General features: G+C 31.7%; 2 protein-coding genes across 2 annotated transcripts in view; both read left to right on the top strand.

Annotated features, from left to right (window-relative positions):
* The window catches only part of LOC113518216 (uncharacterized), a 161,187-nt gene extending 142,580 nt beyond the window's left edge, over positions 1-18,607 (top strand). The window contains exons 2-17 of the mRNA XM_026903020.3: positions 2,747-2,954; positions 4,116-4,347; positions 5,855-6,138; positions 6,336-9,152; positions 9,446-9,597; positions 10,091-10,239; positions 10,369-10,415; positions 10,519-10,704; positions 11,272-13,149; positions 13,832-13,921; positions 14,139-14,332; positions 14,941-15,166; positions 15,413-15,705; positions 16,107-16,251; positions 16,626-16,824; positions 17,116-18,607. Of these exons, the coding sequence (XP_026758821.2) occupies positions 2,747-2,954; positions 4,116-4,347; positions 5,855-6,138; positions 6,336-9,152; positions 9,446-9,597; positions 10,091-10,239; positions 10,369-10,415; positions 10,519-10,704; positions 11,272-13,149; positions 13,832-13,921; positions 14,139-14,332; positions 14,941-15,166; positions 15,413-15,705; positions 16,107-16,251; positions 16,626-16,824; positions 17,116-17,274 (7,259 nt within the window). The 3' untranslated portion in view covers positions 17,275-18,607. The remainder of the gene's footprint in view (positions 1-2,746; positions 2,955-4,115; positions 4,348-5,854; positions 6,139-6,335; positions 9,153-9,445; positions 9,598-10,090; positions 10,240-10,368; positions 10,416-10,518; positions 10,705-11,271; positions 13,150-13,831; positions 13,922-14,138; positions 14,333-14,940; positions 15,167-15,412; positions 15,706-16,106; positions 16,252-16,625; positions 16,825-17,115) is intronic.
* A 219-nt stretch (positions 18,608-18,826) lies between these two features.
* On the top strand, positions 18,827-24,154 carry LOC113518283 (ionotropic receptor 21a). Its single transcript, XM_026903129.3, has 9 exons — positions 18,827-19,644; positions 19,716-19,912; positions 19,985-20,116; positions 20,202-20,363; positions 20,438-20,679; positions 20,767-20,907; positions 21,227-21,422; positions 22,583-22,781; positions 23,560-24,154. Exons 1-9 carry the CDS (start codon positions 18,877-18,879, stop codon positions 24,103-24,105), a joined length of 2,583 nt encoding a protein of 860 aa, XP_026758930.2. The 5' UTR covers positions 18,827-18,876; the 3' UTR covers positions 24,106-24,154.
* Positions 24,155-24,170: the final 16 nt, after the last annotated feature.

The raw sequence follows: 24,170 nt of genomic DNA, 5'->3' as shown, positions 1-24,170 counted from the left end.
ATATTGAGTGTACTAAATTGCTTGAGTACAATTTTTACCTGTAACAAGAATTTTTAAAATTGCTTCGATTTGGTGAAGATACTCGTACATACAAAAAAGGAATACAGGAGAGAGAACGTTCTTTTTTTGAAAATATTTGAAAAGGTGAATGACAATAGTATAAAGAAATAAATGAAGTAACAATCCTTATAGACATGCGCGAGAGACGACCACTGCCCCGGATCCCACACGAGCTCGTGATCACAATATAAACGTGACAAAATTGTTAGCCAAATTGTGATAAGCATCATTTCTGCAATTTCTATTCTCACCGTCTTGAATTTAGATGATGTGTAATAATGTAATAAAAAGAACATGTTTTTAAATGTACCCGTTCAGTTTCCTAGTATAACAGGATTTGAAGGTTTTTTGTTTTAGCAAATAATATAAACTATGTACGTTCTCCATATTAGCATTTAAATCTAATAGTTTCTATCGAATTTTGGGAAAAGCAAGTGTAACCACAAACGCGTAAATAATTGAATTTGTAATTTTATTATAATTTTTTTATTATTCCAGCCGTTAACTGTCCATTGCTGGATATAAGCCTTCCCATAAGGGGAGTTTTGCCAGTAGTTACCAGGCTTGGTAGGCGGGTTGGCAACTAGCTAGACTTTTAGTGATGTTTTAAGAGGGACACTGCTGCCCATCCCTCGCTCTCTCTGAAAGAAAGGGCTGGCCCATACGATGCCGGGGTACACTCGGCGAATTTGTAATTACGAGAGAAATAATAAAAAAAAAATCTAAGTGTTGAAAAATTTAGAAAGTAACTATTAGAATAAGCGTTTTTAGTTTTATTAAAGTAATCTATTTTTTATATTATCACAAGAAAATAATTGAAATGACTTCAACAAAATTTTATAATCAAATAGGTGCAATTTTAAGAGATAGTATTTTAGCTCAACTTAAAACTAGTAATTCTGAAATGACAGACGTGTGCTTATTTTCAGGTTTATTATCGTATTGTGAGACATAAAACGTGCTCGATTAGCTTTTTATTTATATTATGAATACCTACGAGGTTTTATTAAATTTAGATTAGTGAATAATGTAATATAATGAAAGTACCATTACATGAAATAAAGTAGAGGTCTTACCTAACTATTATTACTATTCGTAGTTGAGTAAATAATATAACAAAATATAAATTCAGTTAAGACATTTATTTCAATATATTTAATATAATTACCATGTGGTCTCGCCATAGAATAGACCACCCCTTTCTTTTTCGTGGGTGTTGTAAGAGGGTAACTAAGGGCGAGATGGGCAGCAGCATCCCTGTTAAGATTTCTCCAAAATCTGTCTGTCAAGCGTAGCAACTAGTGGCAAAACACCCACAATGGGTTATGTAGGAGGTTTATGTTCTACAGTAGACAGTTAAAGGCTGATTATGACGATGATAATGATTTAATATAATAAATTTTGTATAAGACACTTTTTTTTAAAGAAGGGAATAAAAATTATTAATATCATGCTGACCAGGCTTGGAATAATGCTTTACTCCAAGTTTTATTATTCTTCGTTACCGTAGCTGCTTTTTTAGACATATAAGAAATAAAAAATTGTAATAATACCTTGTATTTTTATTCAGTCATTTAACGATACTGTAATATATTATAATTTTTTTTAGAATTTTATAATAAATTAGAATATATTTCGTAACTAAAACTAAAGGGATTGGTTATTAAATTATTACTGCACTAAATGCAGGGCTATTTGATACTCGGATCGGTACGTGGTCACACCGATACTGTATCTTTGCGATAAAGTATTCCAGTTCAAACCGTTTTGAGTTATTGCACCTTTCATTGGTCTTGATGAAGTACCCTATAGTATAAAATATTGTAACGCTAGAAAACTGGCCTGCGAGAATAAATAGTATGTATTATAGCGCAATTGTCGTTCATACTTGAGATTATAACATTTGTTATACCTTTATATAGTTCAATAAATCATAAATATTCATTTATTTTCTTGTGATAATCATAATCAAAATAATGCTTCTGACCATTATTTTGAAATCCTGTAACTTTTGTACAAGAATTGTTAATGACGATAATTAATTTTTGTAACAATTTATTTTATAATTTCATAAAATTCCTATAATTTCTATTTGTAGTTTCTTTTTAATTTAATGTATTAATGTTGGTGTTTATAGTTTTTTTTTCAATAGATGATAAATGAAATGGTAACTCCGGCTGCATTATTGATATACGCTGGGCAATAAGGTATGATTGGTGAGAATGAAAGCAGGTCAGTTAGCCTATCGTGGCCAATTCATTAAGAATAAACTATAATGGTTTTCTGAGAGGACTGCGTTGAGGATAACTTGACAGGGCATATTGCTAGCAATAGAGCAGCTAGTCTTCATTACTATTTTTTTTTATTTCCCTAGTTTATTGTTGTCCTTCTATAGATACATAGGACTTGTAGAAGAAACTTACGACGTTCTTGTGTAAATTCCAAGCGTAACCAATAACATCTTCTTTCTCAATCGATCACTTACATTTCCAAATGACTCTAAAATAGTCGGTTCTTCTTTTGACTTAAAACTCTGTTTCGTTTTGGATAGATAATTTGATTACATTTGTAAGCAGGTATTTATAACAAAATACAATAACAAAAAAAATCCATAATTTAAATATGCATGAAACTACATTTAACAGAATCAGAGCTGTTGTTTTAATTAGTAACTGTTTGTTCGCAGATTGCTTCGGCGCCCAGTCAGATCGTTCGAGGCAGCGTTCTGGTCCCATCAGAAGCGTGCCCGTAGCCGCCGATATCAAAAGGGACATAGACTTCGATTGTCCCGAGGAGTTCGGTTATTATCCACATCCCACCGACTGCACGTTGTACTATGTATGCGTGTTTGGCGGCGCTTTGCTTGAGTCTTGCACTGGTGGTCTTATGTACAGGTATAGTTACTTATTTATACCTAATATAAACTGTATATTCTTAAATAGTTTGTTTATACAGTATTGTAGAGAATGAATAAATATTTTGAATTTGAATATGTACTACCTGATGACACCAACAATCGTCGTGTGGTCCCAATAGAGAATGGGTCACCCCTTCCTTTCCTGTGGGTGTCGTAAGAGGTGACTGAGAGTATTTAATGTTCGAAGAATGGGCAGGAGTGTCAATCTTAAAACATTACCAAAGCATAGCAGGCGTAGCAACTATTGGCAAAACTTCCCAAAGGGGTGGCCTATATTCAACAGTGGACAGTTAACAATCGCCTGCTCCTAGCTAGTTAATCCTAAAGTTAGGGTTAGGTTAGGTGTATTGAAAAACCAGGCAGCGACATTCTGGTGCACAATCTATAACACTCAGATCTGAGATAGTTCAGAAAAGTTTGTTTTTTTATTTGCCTGACTAGACTTAATTGAATCTAGAACTTAATAAACGCAAAGCTACTTACTTACCCCTACGTCACGGAAGATGTCTATGAATAATACAAAAAAATATGTTACAGTAATAAAATACAAAAATTGGTTTTATTGTGTTATCTCTTACAGATAACTTTTAGAGGAGAAAAGAAAGAAGGGGGTAGTTATTTGACGCAAGAAATACTCGTATAATAAAAAAGAGAACGCTCATAATAATGATATATAAGTACATACTATACATAATTTTAAACACATAAAATAATTAATAAATTAATAATAATAATTAGTATACATATAATAAAAATATCTATAAATATATTTATTTATATGTTAACAATGACCGTATAAAAATGAATGAAAGTTCCTTTAATAAATGCGAGTAAAGTGTAATTTGTCCTCAAAACATTTTATTTTGTATAATAAGAAGTAGTAACCATCGTCTTTAACTTAAGTACGTTATACTAAGCTTATGGTATATCTATAGACATGAATATTGCTATGGATATATCGTAATTTGAATTATAGATATATTATTAGTTGACTTTTATTAATCTTTATTGTAACAAAATATGCGATTGAATTTGACTAGTTTCTTCTTATTTATTTACTTTGTAATTGTGATATATAAAATATAATAATTCAATAATAATAGATATATATGTATATAAAATCTGTTAATATTTACAGTCATGAACTCCAAACATGTGATTGGCCGCGGAATGTAGGCTGTGATGGCACTAGCGCTATAGGCGCAGAGGACTTGGAGAGAATCAGCGAGAGGGAGCCACCGGCACCCCCACCACCACCACCACCAAGACGAACCCCACCACCGCCACCACCACCACCACCGAGGGCGCAACCTAATCCTGTGGTTACGTCCAGAGGGCAACCGAAATTTAATCGCGATGAATACGAAAAAGTAAGTCCAAGTTAAGTTTAATTGCTGTGTTGTCCTGGCATAGAATGGGCTAGCCCTTCCGCTCCCGTGGGTGTACGACACCCAGTAGCGACTAAATAAATTAAAGGATCAAGGGATGGACAACGGCGTCCCTATTAAAACATCACCAAAAACTAATTGCGATTGTTACCCGCCTGCTATGCGTCACAACTACTGGTAAAATCCTCCTTTATGGGGAGGCCTATGTTCAGCAGTGGATAGTTAACGGGTAACATGATGATAATGATAAAGTTTAATTATGATTTATTTTTTAAGCATTTTTTTACTGCAGGGAGATTTTATACAAAAGTCGTGTTCTTGAGTGCCTCTGTCTTAATTGTGTTTGAGCCGTGATACAGCTGATCTATGGCCTGTTTTGGTTTGAAAAGTAACATATGACAGTAAAATTACAGGCTACGGAGGTGTAATATAATAGTTTTTAGAAATGGCAACGCATGAGATGTATCGTGGGCATCGCAGTTCACTACATTATGTTAATGATATTATATATCTATAGGCGACGGTTACCATATTTTGTTAGGTGGGTCATCAGTTTGTTTGTCATTCTGTAAGAAAGGAACATCCAAAAGCTGGTTTTATCAGATCTTTTTTACGACTATGTTACGCAATAATTTTACCAATGTGTACAATTTTTACAATTCTTACTACAATTAATAATGTTTTTTTTTTTCGTGTTGGTCTTATATTAATATGGAGGCGTAGTAGCCGTTTTTATTTGCGGAGTAAAAACTGATAACTGTGAAGCAATATTTGCATGTGAACATACGATGTCATGTTCTAAATTTAAATACCTATTTGTAAGACAAAAAAGTAAAATTTACATAAATAATGTTCAGCTTGAATTTGTAAAAAATTGGTATCAATATAAAATTTATGCTTATAATATAATTGTAAAATTAATAAATAATTAAGTTGTAAATATTATAAGCGTTTATGTGCAAGTATATGCGTGTAAAAATAAAGCAGGTATCATCATCATCGCCTTACCCTTATCCCAATTATTATTTGGGGTCGGTGTAATGTTTTAGATCCATATTACATAAAGATTTGGGCTATAGTTTTACGACCGGTCGCCTGTCTGATGTCAACCCTCTGGCTGTAATATATATTTTATTCTATAATTATGTAGCCGAATCCTTAGTAATATTATAAAGCAGGTATAATTACGCAAAATTTAATATACTTTTTTTATTATTATTATAATTTGCCATTACAAATTGGCAGACTATCATTATTTACTAGATATTTACTAGTATGCTCCGTGATTTCGATTAGTTTATTGACTTATGAAGAGTAATATTCAAATAATAATAATGCGTTCCAAATTAATTGTACTCTATTCTGAGTATTGTGTGAAGATCTTTCATGTTTAAATTTTAATAATATTAATAATTAACCTCCTGTTGAAATTAATTAGCCTTTATAAGAGCCTTTCTGTTGATTTGCTTGCTTTATTTTTATTTTATAGCAACAACAATTGTATGCTGAAGTAGACGACTTGCCACCAGTCGAAGAAATCGAAACTGACAGGCAACAACGAGTGAATCGAGGACAACCTTCAACTATAGGGCAGGTTCAGAAAGATCGCGATGGTTATGTTTCTCAGATTGTTAGTTCGGGAAGAAATCTTAACTCTAATATTATACCAGCTTCAATACCTCAAAACAATGGAAAAAGTGGGTCTTTCTCTTTCGGCACTCAAATTGATGACAGAAGAACTGCTGTTGTCACTCAGGCACCACAAACTTATAGGTGGGTTATTATATTATACTGACTTGCATTGTACTGACATTTTGGTATACTCTCAATTAATAGCTTAATGACGACAACAAATAATGCTAACATTATAGATAATGTATATGATAATGTATATGTATATCAAAATGCTGTCAGTATCAAGCTAAACTATGCCTAGACTTATAAACTAATTGACTTTGTCATTATTTCAGTGAAGACAAAAGTGACAACGTGACTGACTATCTTCATGACAGACAATTAGACATTGAGACAAATGAAATCAATGTTGACCACGTTACTGAAAAAACAGTTTTAAGAAGAAAAAGAGATGTGGTAGGTACGAATTTAGGTTTAAAGGAAGAGAAAAAAAATGACACGGAAGATATCTCCAAAAGAAGTGATAATGATGAAGAAATAGAATTTTCTGACATTGACGTAGAGTCGGACGACGATGATAACAATGAAGACGATAGCGAAAGGGGGAAAAGGCAAATACGATATTTTATTAAGAATGGATATAAACCCGCAAAAAATTGGGGTATTGGGAAACCAATAAAGCTTGTAAATTTACAACAGCATACATATAATTCAAACTTTCAAAACGATAGATTTCCTTTAAATTTTAATGAAGGAAGTAAAAGTAATTCTTATGCTCCAACACGAAATCCTTCTGGGGGTAACATATATTTGGCCTCGGATTCTTATCCATTTTATGAAATAGATTCAGAATCTCAACGTCCTTTTAAGCCAAGTGTACGAGATCCAAGTACTCAAAAATATATTCACAATCCAGCAAATGCGCCTACACAAATTATTACTAAAAGTCCACCAATATCTACTTTAAAAAATAGTAATAATCCGTTTGCTTCATTAGCAGGTGGATTCTATAATAACTCTCCCAAATCTGCAGGAAATCAATATTCGTCGCAAATTATTTCATCAATAAATCGTCCAAGTCACCAGGTCGTATTTCCAGATTCGTCGCAATTACCAAGCACTGTAGTAACGGGAAAACCAATTCTTATGACTACTCTGTCACCTAATACTCGAAATGAACATAAAGTAAGGCCTACAGATTCAATTCAACAAAATCAAAAAAATTACAATGATCACAGAAATGGAAAAAAAATCAATCAAAAGCAACAGGATTATCCTGATCGAGATAATTCTAGTGAAGAAAACGATTCAAACGAATCATCGGAAAATGATTCTTCTGAAAGGAATAAAGACGACGATGACTTTAATCATGATTTCCCAGAATTACCTTATGAATATACTCATCCAAATCATAAATATGCTGAAATTGAAAATCCGTTTGCTAATCCTAATTTTGATTTCGATGCATTTTTGACAAAATTGAGTGGCGGACAGTATACAACACCTAAATACAAAAATGTTCAAATAGCTGCATTGAGGGTCACTAATCGTCCCGTAGAATCAACTACAGTTTCTAATTATAATTCCGGTTTTCGATCATCAACCATAAATTATCAAGGAATGAGTACACCGCGACCATTTACTATTCCTATAAATTCCGTTACTAGTGGTAATCCAAGTAACCCTCAAGATATGAATCAATGGCCACAAATACCTCATTATAGGCAACAACAAAATCATATAAAACAACAGCAACATAATATTGGACAGCAACAGCAACAAACTTTAAATCAAAATATTTATAGGATACCACAACAATCTGCTGGTGGAACGGTAGAATCCATCAGATCTAATCATATGTCACCAAATTTTAAAGATGAACGTCAATTGCCTGTTAACTACAGTTTCATTGGAACTGCAGATGGTAATTCAAATCAAGCTTATAATAAAACTAAAATAAATAGTGATAAACAAATTTTCACTGTAACCCAAAAACCGTACTCGATCGTAACGGTTACCAGTGCACCTATAATTTTGTCAACACCAAAACAGCAATACTTAACAAAACCTGGAAAGATTGTTATAGAGCCACATTTGTTTGCAACTGGAAAACCGTATTTGTTGTCTACTTCTAAACCACAGAATCAAAATACTTATACTGTTTTTAAGCATTCAACAGCAAAACCATTAACGACGTTAGCAAATGAACAATTGTCAGCGTTACAAAATTATTGGAGAAATCCTTCTACGGAATCTCACCTTTTCGTACAATCGACTCCTAGGCCTAACTCAGTATCCGAGATTCCAATAAGACAGAATTATGTATCACAAACAAATATACCTTTATTAGCACCGATAAAAGGCCAAAACATTTTTGCGAATGTAGCAAAAAATCCAGTTACTACTACAATATTACCTTTTAAGCGTAAACCTATTCCCAAGCCATCACCAGAAATGAATGATTATTACTACGATGATGAAGATGAGCAATATTACTATGAACCTCCTGTAAAATCTAAGTATATGCCGAGTTCTGAGATTAGACCAAAAAGGCCACAAATGGCACAAAATTATAAAGAATATGATGATTATTATGAAGAAAATCCTCAAGAAAAACCTGTAAATATTAGGCCTTATCAAACTTCAAGAATTCCAACAGCTTTTACAACAAATAAACCAAGTACTATAAATAAAAATCAAAATGATGTATCTGTTGTTACCAAAGCTCCATTAAAAGACTTTAATAAAATTGTAGATGGAAAGATTACTGTGCCTGTAATGATAAATTATGGAGAAACTACTCCAACTATTTTAACACGTCCAGAAATATCTGATTATGAAGTGATTCATCAATCTTCTAGGAATCAAACAACACATGTGAGAAAACCTACTATTTTTACTACAACTCCCTTTACGCAGAGGCCTCCCAAATATTTGAATCAAACTACTCTCAGACCCTATACTGTTAGACACAGATTAGCTAAACCTACTGCTATTAAGGAATCTGTGATGATTGTGTCAACTGAACCAACTAGAGGAAATACACGACACCAGAATTTAGTGACACAACTAATGAAGTTCACCACGCCCCGTGATAACTACAATCAAGAAACTCGTTATACTAAGACTAAACATGACCATAAAACTAACAGGTAAATTAAAGTACACAAAGCTAACTAACGCTATTTAATTGATATCAAGATGTATTTATTCAATGGGCACTTCACTAACTAATTCGGCGGGGTTTCTTTTTTGTACATTTCTTTACAGTTATATATTGGACACCTTTTCTGGAGCACATTATAAAACTGACCTAACTAACATTGACTGATTGAACAGTGGACTATAATAAGACTGACTTAATTTGATTGCTTTGTGAATAGCTATTTAAAAAAGCTAATTATTTAAAAAGCGACACATAAGAAATTTGCTTCTTTATTTTTAGTTTGGAACCAACTGAGAGTGTAGCTCCAATTTCATATTCAGCAAGTCCTAGGCCCAAAATGCTCTACAATGGCTCTCAAAACTACAGCCCTGATCAGTATGATCCCTATTATGCTGTTTATGATGAAGATGGCGAGTTGTATAAGGATACAGGTAAGAATATAACAATTAATAAAACATAATACTACTTTATTTTGTTGACAATGTCATAAGATTGTAATTGCTCCTCTATTTATATTGAAAAAGATAACAAAATTAAAGTAAGTGAATTTCACTAAATTCATTTGGTTTTGTGTCATTAACTCTGCATTCACTCCATAATGTAATTTTGGAAATTATCATTGATCATTTTATTAAAAAAAAAACTAGTATATATATATATATATATATATATATATATATATATATATATATATATATATATATATATATATATATATATATAGTTTTTTTTAGTTATTTTTTTATTTAACTAATTAATTGAACTATATTTTAATTTGTAAAAATAGTGGTGCATAAACATGCACTACTAATAAATCTACAATTGAAAACTTGGCTATGGTTATAACATCATAACAAGAATTACCAATTTTGATGGTTTCTGGTAAGCATGTCATTAACTGGTGGTTGGCTCTGGTGTTGGCAGACTATGTGCAGCAATATAATACAGCTTCGCTCCGACCAGCAGTGCAGCAAACATATCGAGGCACGCCACCATCGCGTAGACCAGTCGAGGCCTATACACCGAGACCGGTGTCCAATGATGATTATGATGACGCTCTCATTCAAGGACAGGTATGAGTTTTGGTTGCCATAACTAAAAATTTCAGTTTTTAATTGATTTATCAAGGTTATAATGATTTGCTTCAAATAATTAGCAAATAAATGTATAATAAATTATGCAAAACTGTATAATATTTTCAGATAAATAACCAGAACCGGTACCAATCTGCCATTCGCCATTCTACAAGGTACGAGTCATATTTTAATTTTACGTAATGTTATATAATAATTTCTTTCTAATGAATTATATTTATGTCGATATTCCAATAATTTACAATTGCCTCAATTTAGGGGCGAAGGTAATGAATTGGGCTATGATCATAATCTGAACAGCGTGAGGACGCCTGCATATGAAGCTACATCTATTAGCACCACTCCTTCTACTACAACTAGCACAACTACCACTACCACTACTACACAACGCCCAACTACTGCACCGTTCACTGAAGCAATGACCCCATCTCGATATACCACAAGGTACTACAAAAGATATCACCAGATCTTTTAACTTCATCCAGGCTTAAATCATTTCAAAATTCATTAACAACATAATTATCTCTATTTTTATATCATGTATTATAATATATTTATATTAACTTACTACTATTTTTCATTTAATTTCATAACAACCTTTGAATTGTCTAGTACATTTATAAGTTTGTATTACTAATAGAATATTTTTATTTTGTAACTAATTATTTAACTTTTACGGTTTAAAGGTTGTTAATATTCAATTGTAAATACTTAAACATATTTTTGTTTCTATTTTCTATTCATTCTTTCTGAGCTACTTATTTAATTATAGGATATTATTTTATATCTATAGCTTTTGTGGTATCTTTTTATCCTATGTAATTCCATGACTCCCAAATAGATAATTTTCAACTGACATTATAGTTTAGCTTACTTTTCTTTCGCTCATTTAACAGAAAAATATCGTTCGCAAATCAACATTTAGGCTCTTATCACAGTAAGCCTTTTGTATATTGCATTTTTTTCTAAAGAGCTTAAATTAGAAAGTTTTGTTTGCTTTATATTCAACAGATCATCCACAGATGAAAATCCTATTCGAAAACCAGAATCCTTAATAATTCGAAATCCTACAAATGAGTTTTCCACTACTTCACCAGCTCCTACAACCCTGCCTTCTGTTATAAACTTCTCTTCCCTTGCTAAACCTTTTGAGAAGACTGACAATGTGTACAGGTTAAGAGAGACGATATCTTCCACAGAAAGACTGCCAATTTCAAAACATTTTAGTGTGACTAACAGTAGTAATAATGTAAATGTAAATGGTGTTCAATCTGAGAATGAGAGGGCTAAGAAAAAGGTCTTGTCACTAACAACAGGTTTTTCAATAAGGCGAAATTCGAATAATACTAATAATCCTTATACGTTGACAGTATTAACTAGACCATATGATGAGTATAATAAATCGAGACGTACCTCTTTAGAACTAAATAAAAATAAAGAAGCGCATTTAAGTAGATTTTATTACAAAAGTGATATTGACAATGAGAAAAAACCACTTGAATCAGAAGCAAGATCATTAGATACAGATGACAAGGTGACTGAGATAATAATGCAACGTAAAAATGATGGTAGCTCAGAATTCATAAGTGATGAGGATGATATACCGATATACATTAGACCTATTCGTATAAAAAGTGCCGCAAATCCTGTAATCTCTACTACGCTACCTAAGGAAACAACTAAATACTACATAAAAACGACAAACCGACGACCAATATTTTTGCCTATAAATAAAAATCAAAACAAGGACTCATCTGAAAATAATATCAATAAAGCATTACTTACAGATTTTGTTGCTGAAAATTTACAATCGAAAAAGTCTACTGATATATCCTCTAATTCAAATATACCTATTCACTCTAAAGAAAAATCATCTAATCCCATTATATCGCCATACAAAACACTAGATAATTTAAGAATACATTATAACCCAAAAAATGATTTGACTCCAAGTCTTTCTACTACTAGTACTACATTTAGTACACCTACTACAGTTTCGAGTACAAATAAACCATCTTATTATAGTTATCGGGTAATAGATGAAAATATATCTGATCAAACGACAGAAGTATTTAGTGGTAAAGTAAGAAATGTTATTAAAGCTTTCTTTAATAATTTGGTAAGTACTTCTACGCCAAAACTCGAATATGATAGTTCTAGTACGGTAACTATAACTCCAAATACAGTAACAGAAGGAGTGATTAATATAGGCCATCAAAGAAATCCCTTAAAATATATTGATGATAAAATTTTAAATAATAATGTAAAACATTTAAAAATTGTAACGGAACCAACTGTTAGCAAAATTATTTCTCCTAATAGTGAAGTAGCAAATTATACAGAAAATGTTAGTCGTGATAGTAATTACATATTATCAACATTAAAAACTCCATTACTAATTACTAATAAGCCTACAGTGGCAATAATGGTAGACAGTTCAACTACTGATGAGTCAAGATTTATTCCAAGTAGGCAAGCACATGAATCGAAATTTAAAGAACTAATTGTTAATAAACGGCCAGAAGTCGAAACCTCACATAAATTTCAGAAAATAATAATAACAGAAAAGTCTATAGAAAGTGGTAATCATGATGCTTTTGTTGAACCGACTGTGCCTACAAATTCTGGTATTGAATCTACAAGTAAAATGTTGAAAGACATTGCCTCCACTACAAGTACAACTAAATCGACTTCGACTATGAAAGTTGACTCATTGACTACAACTAAAAGCTTATCCTTTCCGACACGAGCCTCACGAGTCAATCCCGCCATAAAGTTAGCTGCGACAAACCCTGGAGGTGGGCGCAGGAGTTACCAATCAACGACCAAATGTTCATCAGACAACAGTCTGCAAGCGAATCCAAAATGCAACGAAATCAAATATCAGAGGTACATTACTCGCCGGCCAGTTGTCTAAGCCTGACTGTCTCACATATGTGTATTTACGAAGGTGGAGGCTTCGTTTACAACATTCTCTTATTTTCTGCCTCGCGAAGTAACTAGCATGAAGGACTTAAGGAACTAGCGTCTAATAGCACTTGCAGCTGAATTCTGTCGCTTAACTTTTCTCATTGGGGGACTTCCAGTCGGTTGAGTTGATTAGAGAATTGTTAACTCCTGACGTGACCATTTCCATTTCCTGAACTCAATTGGCAGTATTAGTAGTCCTACTACGAGTACTTAGTGTAATATACAAATTAAATTATAATCAGCAATATAATTTATAACGTGATTTAGAAAGTTCCTCAATGTAGTTATACCTTACTATAATAATGCAATATTTATATGCACCACATTGCAATCATCATATAGTTTGTAAGTGCACATCACGATATGTTTAGGTACTAAACTTAAATGAATTTTTAAATATCTAAGTTTTGCATGTAAAAAAGAATTGTATAATATATTTTAAACAAATAAATTATTATGATTAATTTATGATTGGAAAATATATATTCTTACCATTTTTTATTTTCAGATTTATGAGAAGATCATGCTTTGTTTCTTAAATCACGCGTACTAACTGTATTGAAGTTAACGAACGTTTAAATAGATGATTTATATCTTACAGGCCTAGCAGCACTCGTGGTCGCGGCTCAGCTCACTACTCCACTGGGTCTGACGGATCTCAACCAGCTCCAAACCGAGGAACACCCCCAACGTTAGAATTGTTTAAAAATAATCGAATTGTGCTTATATTTTTTTTGCTAATCTCATCAATAATGTTTCTACTTAGATTACTACACATAATATTATATTTTACATTTCAAATAGTATGTCACTTACATTATTTTTTTATTTTCCGAAGCACTTTCATTATTTTAAATTCCTAATTATATTTTTTACCTTTTTATTTGATGAAATATGTTTTTGAGCAGTCGCAGTCGACCGACGCTCAAACCATCTACGGCCATCGTATCAAAGAGCTCAGAATTCGTGGATATCTATCTTCATCCACCAAGTAGACCGGCACCGGTCTATCCTCAACCAACGCCTGACAAGACGGCAGCTAAATGTAGGAAAGATGTTTGTTTGCTGCCCGATTGCTATTGTGGTGGAAAAGACATTCCAGGTATTGTTTAATTTCAAAATAATTAAAATAAAATATTCTTTGGAGCAAATAGAATTTAATGATGTCTTAGTTTAAAATGAATATTTTTATGAATTTCGTAACATTAATTTTAATGATAGGCAAATTACCTGTTGAAGAGGTACCTCAAATAGTGTTGATGACTTTCGACGATGCTGTGAATGATTTGAATAAAATGTACTATGAAGAACTTTTTGAAAATAGGCGAGTTAACCCTAATGGGTGCCCTATATCTGCCACTTTTTATGTTTCTCATGAGTGGACAGATTATAGCCAAGTACAAAACTTATATGCAGATGGTCACGAATTGGGCTCGCATACTATATCGTAAGTCACCTAATTGTAGATATACTGTTTGAATTTGATCTTTATCTCTCTCAATAGTTCTTTAACAAGTATGCAACTAACATTTCTTGGCCATCTATGTAATTTAGGCATATTATCTTTTCTTTGGTATTACAAATATTAATAAGTTTTTTTTTCTTTTCCTTCTTATCCTTGGGCCTATTTTACTTTTCCTTCTCCTGGCACTAATTGAACATTTCCTCAATCACTTGCACGATCATGACCAATATCCTATAACAAAACAGGCGACATGCCCGTGGAGACTGTACCACAAATTGTTCTTCTAACATTTGACGACTCTGTGAATGACCTGAACAAGGGTCTATATAGTGACTTGTTTGAGAAAGGCCGTGTGAATCCAAACGGTTGTCCAATCACCGCTACATTTTATGTTTCCCATGAGTGGACGGATTATAGTCAAGTACAAAATTTGTACGCTGCTGGACACGAGATGGCTTCACACACGATTTCGTAAGTTTAAGAAGAATGTTGTTCTACACAAGCTGTTAATTTCTGCACCTCTTATTAGTAATCGGAAATATTAACAATAAAATAGAAGTCTATTTTTAGTATTTTTATATACTTTGCATTTTTTATTAACTTCTCCTGTACTAAATTCTTATATTAATTTTCTAGTAATAATTAATCTTATTATCAGAATTTATAACTCTCTAATATAAAAATATAGATCTTTTAACAGTTTATACAAAATTTCAGCCATAGTTTTGGAGAACAATTCTCCCAAAAGAAATGGAATAGGGAAGTGGGTGGTCAGCGAGAAATTTTGGCGGCTTATGGTGGTGTAAAATTAGAGGATGTGAGAGGCATGAGAGCACCTTTCCTTTCGGTTGGTGGCAACAAAATGTTTAAAATGTTATATGACTCGAATTTCACTTACGACTCCTCTATGCCTGTTTATGAAAACAGACCACCTAGCTGGCCATATACTCTGGATTATAAATTATTCCATGACTGTATGATTCCACCTTGCCCGACAAAATCATATCCAGGTAAACTATCAATTCATTAATGTTCCCTAAATTAAATAAATATACAATCTGTAATTAAGGATCGTGTCCCACAAAAAAAAAAGACTTAAATTGCCACAAAACCAGTTATTTTAATAAAAAAAAAAAAAATATTTGCACTAATTTTGATAAAATTTATATGAGAGCAATTTGTGGGTATATCCTTTCAGAAAAAAAAAATAATTTTCCAAATTGGTTTATAACTGTTGGCGTTATGAGGTAACCAGAAAAAATACAACCAAAATGAGAACCTTCTTCTTTTTAAAGTTGGTTGAAATTTACGTGTTATTATTGCTTTGCTTCAAATGAAAATTTAAGATTTGTCAGTTGTTACATCGATGCAAACAAACCGTTTGATTAATTTATCAAATTTCCTGTATCAGGTGTCTGGGAAGTTCCTATGGTGATGTGGCAAGATTTGAATGGTGGGCGATGTTCTATGGGTGATGCATGCGCTAATCCTCCTGATGCAGAAGGCGTTTATAAAATGATATTAAAGAACTTTGATAGACACTACACAACAAATAGGTAAGTTGATATATACTCTATCTATCTATAATAGCAAAGATTTTTTGGGTATGATAGATCATTATACATCTATAATAACATTACTAAATACAAATATGAACATTTAATTTGTATTATATATTTAATTTTGATATTTATATTTAATTTTACATCTTTTAAGTATAGTGCCTTTATTAAGAAATAATACGTATGTGATAATGACCAACGGAAACATACGGAGTGACTTTTCAGTTTATTTTTTATTAAATAAAATGTTATTTATTAACTTGTTGATCACATATAGATACTGTTCTAGGTAAAGTTATTTGAATCTATTTATTATTAATATAAACATTAACACGTTTGATCAATTCGTTATGTATGTTATGTTCCAGGGCTCCATTTGGTTTGTTCTACCATGCTGCTTGGTTCACTCAGCCTCACCATAAAGAAGGTTTTATTATGTTCCTCGATTTCATTAATCAAATGCAAGATGTTTGGATTATTACCAATTGGCAAGCGCTGCAATGGGTGAGGGACCCTACACCGATATCTAGACTCAATAACTTCCAACCATTCCAGTGTAACTATCAGGTATGTAACATATATGAAGTGTTGCTTTGATATGAAATCTTTACAACAAATGAAACAACAAAATGGAATCGTCGAGTTCGATAGAGCGATAAGAGAAAATATATGTTTAGTTCAAGTTGAAAACTTATTGGATTACTTACACGCAATCTCTTATTTTCTATTCCTCTGGATATGTTTCCAAGTATTTTCTATACTAGGACAACATTACATATTTCAATTTTATAAGATTTTTAATCAATGTATGTATAATATTTCAATTTTAATATATACATATATTTTATGTTTTAACAGGATCGGCCGAAGAAATGCAACAACCCCAAAGTCTGCAACCTTTGGCACAAGTCTGGAGTAAGATATATGAGAACTTGTCAACCATGTCCTGAGATCTACCCTTGGACCGGCAAAACTGGCATTAGATCTTCACGTATTGATAACGATAATGGAGAATAAATGTATTTGAAACAAAGTAGAAAATATATTCGCCGTTGGAAATGATGATCCTATAGAGTAAGAGCCTGAACGACACGGATCATTATATTGTAAATTTGTACACAGTAGAAATTGTTTTGTCACCAATTACTGAGTGCCATTTAGATTTCGATGGTCACAAAGCAAGAATTGATAGTAAAATGTAAACAATTTCATTGGAGTTTGTGAGTTCGGTTAGAATTATACAATTTATTCTTCATGTTGTGTTCCATTGTATTGGAAACTGTGATATTAAGTGTTTTCAATCATGTAGTGTGAAGAATTTATCAATATTATTATCATTCATTTTATTTCATATATTTAATATCTACTTGTAAATGTACTTTTTCAGTAATATTATCCTATTTTGTGTTCGTTTGTAGTTAATCTATTTTAATACTCTTTGATTAGTAAAAAGACCTTTTTAATAATAAGATTGAAGATGAAATTAAATAACAGATTTCAGTATTTTCTCTTTAGTAATTAGACAACATTTTATACCAAGAATTGTAGTCATGTCTAAAAACATTCAATAATTTTAACGGAAGCCATATTAAAATTTAGAAAATATTTTTTCTAATCTTGCCAGCTTCGCAGTTGACACTGCCTTTTTACTATTTGTAAATATAGAATTAGTATTAGTATATATTTTTTTTTATATAAGTTTTTATAAATACTAAGAACAATAATATTGTTCTTAGGGTAAATCAGTAAATATGCCTACTACTGTTTTATGGTAAATGTATTTTGATGGAACGAAGAAATTACAAGAAAATTATATTGGAGATTTAAAATTACCTACAGTATAGCGTTACCTAGACGTCTGTTCACATCGTTAACTTAGTGATGTAGCACATGTCTATGTGACTGAAACATAATAATACTTAATTATTATCTAATTGTCAAAAAAGAAACAAGTATTTTTTAGTCGTTTTTACTTGTTTATTATAATTATATATTAATAGTGACTCAATTGGCAAAACTATATAAGTACTAGATAAGAAAGCTTTGGTATGCTATTGCAACTAAAGTAATTGGAAGCGCTTGCTACGAATCTATTTATCTAAATAAAGCATTATTTATAAGTCCTATTATTGTAAATATTAGGTTAATATTTAAAATTGGTAGTTTCATTTTTTTATAATTGGACATGGTTATCTCAAATGACTTCCTGATTTTAATGTACATCGGACTAAGATAGCACTGTGAGATTTTCAGATAAGTTGAGTTTAGACGGCTTTTAAATTAAACTCTTTTATGTACAAGAATTACGATATGTGACCAGTGCTAAGAAATAAAATATTATAAACATATATTGGTTTATTCTTTCATTTTATGTTTCAAGTTAATGAAGGGTTTAAAAATATATTAAGAGAAAGTTTGAGGTCTTGGTCAAGCCATGAAACAGTCATCAAAAATTAAATTGCAATCATAACACCTGGCGGACGAATGCCATTTGATATTTCATATATCAAGGTCATTAGAGAGCTATAAAAAGCCAGCTACACCTATGTCGTATTGTTACTACGAATTTTTTCTGGTGTGCAACAACAATACAATAGTTATAAAAAATATATATATATAATGAAAAGTTTCAAATATATTGTTTTAAATTTTATCTATTATATTTTAGCAAAATCTGAAGAAATTGAATATTATGCTTCGAAATCACTTTTAGATACTTCAAAGAAGAAATCTGAAGATTTAAGTGATTTCGACGAATATGAATTTCAAAGTAATAATTTAGAAGAATGTAATCACGGAAACCTTTTAAGAAATCGGAAAATATACTTAAGGCATTATTATCCTGATTTTAAAAACAATCAATATAAGAAAGATAAAGTAAAAAGAAGTGTCGATCCTGTATTTTATGGTCATCCGAAAACTAGAGAAGAAATTTGGAATGAAAATTTTATTAAAAAAAGTAGTGCCTTTGATCAAACCCCGTCCCTTATAAATCTCATTCATAATGTTACATTAACTTATCTATATGATTGCACGCCAATTATATTATATGATAATCAAGTGAAATCCCAAGACAGCTATCTTTTTCAAAACCTTTTTAAAGATTTTCCAGTCACTTACGTCCATGGTTATATAAATGATAACAATCAATTACAAGAATCGAAGCTCATTTTACAAGTAAACGAATGTGTTCATTTTATCTTATTTTTAAGTGACGTTAAAATAGCAGCTAAAATATTAGGCAAACGATCAGAAAACAAAGTAGTTGTTGTAGCAAGATCATCACAATGGGCGGTTCAAGAATTTCTTTCCAGTGCATTATCAAGGATGTTTGTAAATTTGCTAGTAATCGGTCAAAGTTTTAAAGATGAAGGTGATGAAACTAGGGTGAGTTCAAAGTTAACAAATATAATGTAAATAAAGGCGACATGTAATTTTCGCATTTTTTTTATATTTAGGAAGCGCCATATATTTTATATACCCATAAGTTATATACTGATGGATTGGGAGCTAGTATGCCCGTAGTTCTTAACTCATGGGCACATGGAAAATTTTCGAGGAATATTAATCTTTTTCCTACAAAAATGATGAAAGGCTATGCTGGGCATAGATTTCTTGTTGCAGCTGCAAATCAACCTCCTTATGTATTTAGAAGGTAAAATAATAATGAATTACCTAATTTACAAATAATACGATTTTAATTACTTATTTGAAAATTTATCTACAGGATAAAAACTGATTTAGATGGTGGAAATCCTCGAGTAGTATGGGATGGAATAGAAATTAGATTACTAAACTTATTAGCGGAAAGAAATAACTTTTCAATTGAAATAGTGGAACCACGAGAGTTATATTTAGGGTAATAATTACAAAAATATTATATTTTATTTGAAAATTATTCTCTTGAATAGGTAATAAGGTTTAAAAAATTATTAATTTTCAAGTCCAGGAGATGCTGTAACCAAAGAGATAATAATGGGTCGAGCCGATATTGCAATAGGTGGAATGTATTTAACAAATAAAAGGATACGTGATATGGATATGGCATTCAGTCATTCACAGGACTGTGCTTCCTTCGTTACATTGATGTCTACTGCATTACCAAGGTTGTTCGATATATAATAGTTAAAATCTGTGTAGATATTTTTATGATAACTAATAAGGTCATATTTTTTTTTAGATATCGTGCAATTCTAGGCCCGTTTCATTGGCATGTTTGGGTAGCTCTTACCTTTACTTATCTAATTGCTATTTTCCCATTAGCATTTTCTGATAAACATACACTCCGTCATTTAGTTCATAACAGTGGAGAAGTTGAAAATATGTTTTGGTATGTCTTCGGTACTTTTACAAATTGCTTTACATTCGTTGGGAAGAATTCGTGGAGCAAAACAACTAAGGTTACAACTAGACTGTTAATAGGTACAGTATTATTCGAAACATAAAAATGAAATGAAATAAAAGTGTTAATAATTATATCAATGACTGACTAATTTATATAATTTTTAGGATGGTACTGGATTTTCACAATCATTATTACGAGCTGTTATACGGGATCTATAATAGCGTTCGTGACTTTACCTGTTTTTCCTGAAACCGTTGATACAGTGGACGAGCTATTGTCAGGATTTTATCGGGTTGGAACATTAGGCAAGTTATCATAATCGGACCTTTTTTTTGTATGGGGTGGGGGGATGGATTATTAGTAATGGAAAGGTTAGGATCCATTGTTAACAACACTCTTATCAGGCAATCTCTTCGCGGTTCCCCCTGGAAACCATCGTGGATAATTCCTAGTAAATTCGTCACGATGTGCTAACTAACCTGACTTCATCTATTATCTGGTACCTTGCTTCTGTATACCGATAATGCAAGCGGAGTTACCATTCAATTTTTATGTTATTACAAATACTCTTAATTGCTGTATTGATAATGTTCTTATACAATCTTTTTTTTTTTAATAATATAGATCGCGGTGGTTGGGAAACATGGTTTGCTAATTCATCGGATCCAAAAACCAATAAGTTGATTAAGAAAATAGAATTTGTGCCTAATGTTGAAGCAGGTATTAGAAATACGACGAAGGCTTTCTTTTGGCCGTATGCTTTTTTGGGGTCTAGAGCTCAACTTGAGTATATTGTTCAAGCGAATTTTACAAAAACAACGTAAGTTTAGTGTGCTCGAATAAGTAGATATTTAATTCCTACATTATATAGATAAAGTGTCTCAATACAAATGCTTCACCAAAAACAAGTCAACGTGTATGTATTACAAAATTTTACGAATATATTATAAAGAATACGATAAACAGTGCATAATGATTCGTCATGCTTATTTTTAATGATTACTTTTATTTGTATCCAAGTATAGGCGTATAATATGTTTTTGTTTTAAAATTATTGATGATGGTTTGCATTAATTAATATGTAAGAGAAGATAGTTCCAAATTTTAAAGTTAAAATTTTAAAAAAATAAATCTAATCGCTTGAAATCCTAAAAAAGTGGGGCTTATTGTTGTGATTTTAAAAAAATATGTCAAAATTTAGTCAACCATATGTGAGTTTAGCACTTGATCTGTTTTTGACTAAAAGATTTAAAGTTTTAGTCATTATAAAATAACATTCATAGGTCAGTTTCACCAGTATGTAATATTAATAATAACAGTAATATTGTTCTTTTATGGAGTGAATCCTGTATTCAGCAGTGGGATATTAATAGGATGTTATGATTATAATCGCAGTGAACTGGTCACATAGTTTGAGGAACTAACAACTGATGAGGAAGAAAAGTTTTCGAGTGACTTTGCAAAAGTAATTTTAATTTAGTATGACCTGTTTCGAGATGGAATGAAATAATGGATTTTTTTATACAACTTAGAATGGCAAACAAGCTGATGGTCCACCTGATCGAAAGTGCTAACCGTCGCCTATAGACATAAGCAGTACCATGGACATAACAGAGTATACTGTTTCGCCCATGATACCCCCATGCGATGCCATTCCTGAGGACTCAGGTGTTATTCCTCTGTACCCAGTAAATTCACGCCATATCCCACCCTTCAAACCGAAACACAACCATGCAAATACAGCTACTTCACGGTTGAAACACGAATGGGACAGAGGTACCCAAGCAATCAACTTTTGTACAAAGTCTTAAGTTTTGCAAGCAGTCTTTGTATGCAAATGACGTAGGATCATATTTTATGATGAAAGGCTGGTAATGATGATGATTATTCTACTTATAAATAATCGTTAATGACTGATTTTGGTATTCTTACAAATGTGTAAATACTAATATTATATTTTTTTTATATTATTCGTTTTAGTTCAAAAAGAAGTCTTCTCCACATATCTACTGAATGTTTTGCACCGTTTGGCGTCTCTATGGGGTTCCCAAATAATTCTCTTTATTCAAGTAAATTTAACAATGGCTTAAGAAGAATGTATCAGACGGGTATTGTAGATAAAGTAGCAAATGACGTCCGCTGGGAAATGCAACGCACTTCTACAGGAAAACTTTTGTCGGTAATTTACAATTTATGCTAATTATTAGGTTTTGTACTATTAGATTTTTTAATGGATTATAATGAAACACAGTGAGTATCTGTTATAGTTTCTTAGAGAAATTTATAACAACTATCCAGTTTCTTCTAAGGAGAAAGATGTAAGCTTTTAATAGATTAATAAGGATATTAATCTAATATTGCAAATATGAAAGTGAGTTAATTTGTTTGTTACCTTCGGTTCCACCAATCGCTGTTGCAATTTGTAATATACTCGTACTGTATACCAAGCGGACGAAGTTGCGGGTAAAGCTAGTAAATGTATTTTATGTAAATCATCTTAAATAGACACTGATGAATGAAGTAATTTCGTCGATAAGTTTTAAGATTTTTGAATTTAGAACGAATTTTAATGTGCAAGTTTTTTCCTCGAAAAAGATTATCTAGAATCGGTAACTACAATCATTAGAAAATTAATAGGGAATCTACAAACAGTATACAAGATATTTATATACTTTTTTTACTTTATCCATAGATAAAGTCCATTTAAACTTGGTTCTCTCCATATCTTCCATAAAGGATCAGTCATGATAATAAATACGTATATATAAATACGACTGGTCCTTTACTACATAATAAATAATATTACGGAAACTAACAAAGTAGCAATAATAAAATACTCTTCAAAATTTTCTATAAGAGAAATGGTGTATGTATTATTGTATTAAAAAAAATGTGAAATTTACTAATATAATACTACTATTAATAAACACCTAACATGTTTACCGCTTTGGAAACAGGCAAGTTCTACGAGCTTAAAAGTTACATCCGTAGAAGAAAAAGGTTTAACGCTTGAAGATACCCAGGGAATGTTTTTGCTACTAGCCGCTGGATTTCTCGTGGCTGCTTCAGCGCTATTGTCTGAATGGATGGGCGGCATCACAAGGTATTGCCGTTTAAGAAGGAGGCCTAAAGGTGCGAATTCACAAGAGAAATTAATAACTACTCCAAAATCAGACATTAAAACTGAAGTAAATGTTAGTTTTGATGCTACTGATAGTAAATTGAATACAGATGATAGAACGCATAGTGTCGAGTCTGAGAATACTTTGGATGGTCAAATAATAAATGTAACTGAAGAAAACATTGTTGTACATGAGAACTTTGATGTAGACAGATTTGACTCGAGAAGGTCCAGTTCAGTGGATGTCGATAAAGAAGTGCATGAGATATTTGAGAAAGATATGAAGAGAAGGAATTTTGTTCGAGGCGATACTATAGAGTTGATGGACGACACAAGAGAACCAACTGCATCTAAAGGTGCTTTTGGTGACCGTATCAAGTAGAGTTATTTAAAATATTCCAATTATATTATTAGATTTGAAAGTAGTTGCATAAGGCAGATGTAATA

This window comes from Galleria mellonella, unplaced genomic scaffold (genome assembly GCF_026898425.1).
Source record: "Galleria mellonella isolate WM207_F2 unplaced genomic scaffold, CSIRO_AGI_GalMel_v1 utg171, whole genome shotgun sequence".
NCBI lineage: Eukaryota > Metazoa > Arthropoda > Insecta > Lepidoptera > Pyralidae > Galleria > Galleria mellonella.
Note: the sequence above shows the minus strand (reverse complement) of the source record. Positions and strands in the feature narration are given on the sequence as shown.

Excerpts from the sequence above, each read along its gene's own strand:
- LOC113518283 (XM_026903129.3), top strand. The coding sequence starts at position 18,877 with ATGAAAAGTTTCAAATATATTGTTTTAAATTTTATCTATTATATTTTA. Across the intron at positions 20,364-20,437 it reads ATGTCTACTGCATTACCAAG|ATATCGTGCAATTCTAGGCC; the intron begins GTTGTTCGATAT and ends ATTTTTTTTTAG. Across the intron at positions 21,423-22,582 it reads GCGAATTTTACAAAAACAAC|TTCAAAAAGAAGTCTTCTCC; the intron begins GTAAGTTTAGTG and ends TATTCGTTTTAG.